The 4743-nt window shown below is 39.8% G+C and overlaps 1 protein-coding gene across 1 annotated transcript in view; it reads right to left on the bottom strand.

The window, feature by feature from the left end:
- LOC102367958 (mucin-5AC-like) overlaps positions 1-4194 on the bottom strand; it is a 69510-nt gene extending 65316 nt beyond the window's left edge. The window contains exon 1 of the mRNA XM_025207895.1: positions 4122-4194. Within this exon, the coding sequence (XP_025063680.1) occupies positions 4122-4194 (73 nt within the window). The remainder of the gene's footprint in view (positions 1-4121) is intronic.
- Between the last annotated feature and the right edge of the window lie 549 nt (positions 4195-4743).

Raw genomic sequence — 4743 nt, 5'->3', positions numbered from 1 at the left:
CTGCTGAACAGACTCATTTTCTGTGTCTTGGAAGCTTTGACTTGGAATCTGCTCTGCTGCAAAGGAATACAAAGAAAAATGTTAAATATGAAGTCGTATGTTTAAATTCCTTGGGTAAATCAATCAATCCACAATAATAAAAAATGGCTAGGTGCTCATTCAGGGATGCACAAAAAGGTAGTGACAGCCCCCATGGAAGTAAAAAGAAATATTTCTATTAATTTTATTGAAATGGATTTTGTGCCCTAAGATAAAAGTAAAGGTAATTGTAGAAAGAGATTTTATACTATGTATAGATATATGGCCATTCCTTTCCTTACTGCTTAATTGCTGGAGACAATTATAACAAGAATCCAGAAAATATTAGCTAGGCTTTATTAAAACACCCATATAGTATTACAACAATAATACCAAAATACAGCAGAGCTTAATAAAAACCAGGGACTTAGATCCAATGTAGGATTGTACATTTACAAGTTAGACATTAAAGCACCTTCCTTTTAAGTGTCTGGCCCCTGCAGGGAATCCAGAACCCTGCAATAGGTACCTGGGCTCTTTATACAGTGCCAAGAAAATTAGATGCCACCTTATGGTGATTCAGAAACTTGTATGCTAAATGACCCAGAGATTTCTAATAGGAAACACTGAATACAAGAGGTAGTCATAAATCCATCCTTCTGAAGCTTAGGCTGATTCAGGGCTCTAGGAGCACACCACTGTTTATATAAGATCAACTACCTGAAATTCTCCCCTGAAGATAGATACCTGCTTCTGTTCTTTAGAAGAACGAGCAGGGCTTATGGGGACTCTAAGGCACCTGTTCTACCTTCCTAAGCCTAACCATCAGCTGCCCCAACCACCAGGCTGTAAGTTATGGTGGGTGGGAAGTTCCTCAGTTGTGGAATACAAGGTTCATGAGGATAGAAAGAAAAGGCAGACTGAAGCTAGAGCAAGCAATACTCTGTAGCCTAACGGTTGGAGCACCCAGCTGGCAAGGGTCGAAAGTATAGGGTCTGTTCCCAGGATCATTTCTGTATTTTACACCAAACAGTCCTTGGAGCAGGCACCTACAACTTCTTTACTGGATCTAGCTCTTAGGCTGTGATCCTGAATATCCTACAATATCTAACATTCAGGTACATGGTTCCTCATATGGAACCCAAAATTATACACCTAGACTTTCCATATGATGCATGGGAAGAGTTAGCCTCAGAAAGAGATCAAAAACAGGTTGTTGAGCAGCAGCCACCTGAAATCAGCACTCTGAGCAGGGAGCTACTTGGGCTGGTGGGGGAAAGTGCACAAAAAAGAGGTATGTCTTAAAGCCTACTTCTCTTTTAAGCTTATGTTCTTCAGTATTATTGGGAAGGGCTTCCTTCTTCTTGGACTTCATGGTGTAGAGCCCTTGCTTAAAAATAAGTGCCTAAAAATTTGCCTTAAAAATGAAAAGGTCATGTTTTTCTCTTAAAATGCAGCCAAGTACAAGGAGAGTGGCCTAATCACCAGGCAGTAGGCTGGCGATAGGAGAAGTTCTCTCAGCATCTCCTGCAGAAGCCACTCCACTTGCTGTAAAAGGGAGTGGGAGTCCACAAGAGTGGACACACCTCTGTAGTTTAGTGGATAGAAAACTGTCCTGGTGGTGGACACCTTCTTTAGGGTGATGGGAGGGGTAGCTTTAAATGTGCCTGGGTGGAGGAAGGAGCTGAACCTTCATCACTCGCATCCTGAGATACCGAACTACTGAGCTGCTGAATGAAAACAGGCTCTGGGCAAGGGAGGCCATTCCAGTGGTAGCTCTTTTTTTTAAGCAGCAGCTGCCACTGTACATTGTATAGAGCCCAATCTGGTAAGCGCCCTCTGAGAACACCTGCTGAATCAAACCTGTCTGGCAAGGCAGGCAGATGAATGTGTAGTTTTTAGGTCCCAGAGGGACTTTGTCGTGCGTTAGATGCTGAGCTGCCAAGCCCTGACAAGACTGAGGTGCTTAGGGGTGTGCACAGAAGCAGAACTTGAATGTGAAAACCTGAGGTGTCTGTACAGTCTAAACACCCCCAGAGCTGGGGAACTGCTGAGGCTTGGTAACCTGAACTACACCTATGTTCCTTTCTGGGTCTGGGAGTTTATTCTTTCCTCATCTACACCTTTGACCGACCAGTGACCCTCCACAAAGAAGTAACCAAGGGAAAAATTTAACAGCAAGTTTCTATTTTTCGTGGTTCCTTCTATATTGCATTGGACATGAGATACTGATATAATCTGTACTAATCAGAAGGTAAAATCTGAAAATGTCTCTGGAACTGTGTTCTCAAGGATATCAGCTTACACCTTGAGCAACCTCACCAACTGTAGATTTGTTTTCAAATTGTACAAAATACTTTAAGTATTTAATCTGTTCTATCATATAAGCAGTCTTTCTAGTGGGGCAGTACATTGCAGAAATGTGTTTCCTCTTCATTTTTTTCCCCAAGGAAAGCACCGTTTCTTTTGTTTATTTAGCACTTTCATTTCTGGTTGTTAAACATTAGGAAGTGAAAGACCTCTCAGGATCTGCAGCTTACTTTTTGTCAGGTAATAAATAATGTTCTATGTTGCATTAGCAGGTACTTCTGAACTACTTGTCAAAAGCATATCCTGCTGTCAATCTGTGTGTAGAACTTCCATTGACGTCTGTGGCAGTTTTGCATAAAAATGAGGATACAGTCCCTGATTGGCATACAAGCACAGCATACTAGGACCTGCTCTTACTTCTGTGAAAATGAGTAACAAAACTGCCATTCGTTTCTATGGTGGAAGATTATGCCATTACCTTTCAGTCACTCAGGATATGAGACTGACACTTGCTTAACAATAAGATGCAAGAAAAAAGAAGTCTGATGGCCTCAACCTAATCTTTATTTGTCCACATCACAATGCCCCCTACAATTCATTATTATACAGCAAAAATGACCTTCTCTGTTCACAGAGGGCCTGGATTGGATTAGTAAGTATGTTGCAGAATGATTTTGAAGTGCAGTGATTGAAATGAAAGCTTGTAGTCTAGTCGATTCAATGAGTTGCCATTTTAGCCTTTGAGAAAACTAAAATTGCCTGAAATTGCTGCATTTACAATTGTCTATGATTAAAAAATGATAAGTAAAAGAGAAAAAATGTACGTGTGATTTTTGGGGTATTTCTCTGATTAAGATGTTAAATGTAGTAGCCAGCAGGACACAACCTGGGAGCAGACCTTAAATTCATACCTTTGAAACAGTAGCAAAACATCTTAAATACTTTGCTACTGCACCCACTGCACCATTCTCCCTCTCTTTTAGATACAAAGGAACAATCATTATGAACAGAAGATGGCATATTGAAAGCTGATAATGCATAATTAATGGATGGAACTTCTTGCCATTGATTACCATTGAGGCCAAATTCTCAGAAGTATTTAAAACAAGAAACGGACATGTGTATGGATCACAAAAAAGCTCAAATTCCAACAACTGCTGAAAAGTGCACCCCACACATATTCTGAAAAGGATATAAACCGTGATACTTCAGGGTATAAACCAAGCTCAAACCTTTGGTGGGGCATTAGGAAGAAAGTACTTTTTGAGTTTCCCCTTTACTGCCTAATTCATGCTGTCCTGAACCTTCCTCTAATGCAGCTGGTACTGGCTACCATCAATGCCAGGATCTTGGACTAGACTGATCACCTGTCTGGCCTACTGCTGTTTTGTGTGTCAACATAAATAGAAAATTCAACATCAGTTCTAATACAAAACTCAGTAGGAGTACTTTTTAAAAGGTTTAATTGAGATCACTATTTTAATTGTTTCAAGTGATGGAGAATTATCTTTTTTGATTGGATCTTGAAAGCTGTCTTAATCCAAATATACTTAAATATCTTGGCTTCAGGCAACATGAAATTAAATCAATCCCGTTAATACACAGGCATTAAGGACTTAATGGACATAGTAAGAATGAAAAAGGCACACAGAAATCTTGTTTAATCTTAAGGAAACTGTTTAAAAGGTGACAAAATAAAACAAGTAATATTATTTATATTAATAAATCTAATCAACTTCAGACTTCCTTTTTTCCTTTGCAAGCTATAAAATGAAAAGTGAATGGGTTCTTACCTTCTTGCTGGGCAAAACAGACTGTTAACAACAGGGCCCATATTGGCACTTGTATCCCCCTACCAAACCCCATCTGAAGGGGAGTTTGGTACAAGGATACGTTGTCAGAGGTTGGTCAGGAGGACTAGTTCACCTGCACTCTCAGAGTCTTATATAGTAAGAGAGTTTGGCTTTATTCCCAGATTGTTTCACGGGGTCTAAGAAGGTGGGGTCTTGGGCAGATGCATTGGACAAACAGAAGATACTTTTCCTTTCTCAACAACGGGCAATCATGTTTGCATTTAAGGAGGAGTATTGTTTTATTAAGGTTCTGTCCAATGAAGAAATACAAAACAGATGGCAATGGAGAGTAATTCTTCACCCACTAACAGCAGATCCTGGAAAAAACTCAGGATCTTTTGAGTCACTTTGTGGTTTTTCAAATGATATGCAGGTAACCATTTAAGTTTCTTGTTACTGGAAACGATGCCAATCACTTCTCTGGCAAGAAAACAATTCTTTCTCAACCCTCAGTGGGATGGAACATTTCATGTGTGATGGACAATTCTCATTTTAGAAGTCATTTTTTGCCTCATGGTATAGATATTCTTTTTGTGAAAAGTAACAGATTGATAGGTTTGGA

The sequence above is a fragment of the Alligator sinensis genome, unplaced genomic scaffold (genome assembly GCF_000455745.1).
Source record: "Alligator sinensis unplaced genomic scaffold, ASM45574v1 scaffold5_1, whole genome shotgun sequence".
NCBI classification, from domain to species: domain Eukaryota; kingdom Metazoa; phylum Chordata; order Crocodylia; family Alligatoridae; genus Alligator; species Alligator sinensis.
Note: the sequence above shows the minus strand (reverse complement) of the source record. Positions and strands in the feature narration are given on the sequence as shown.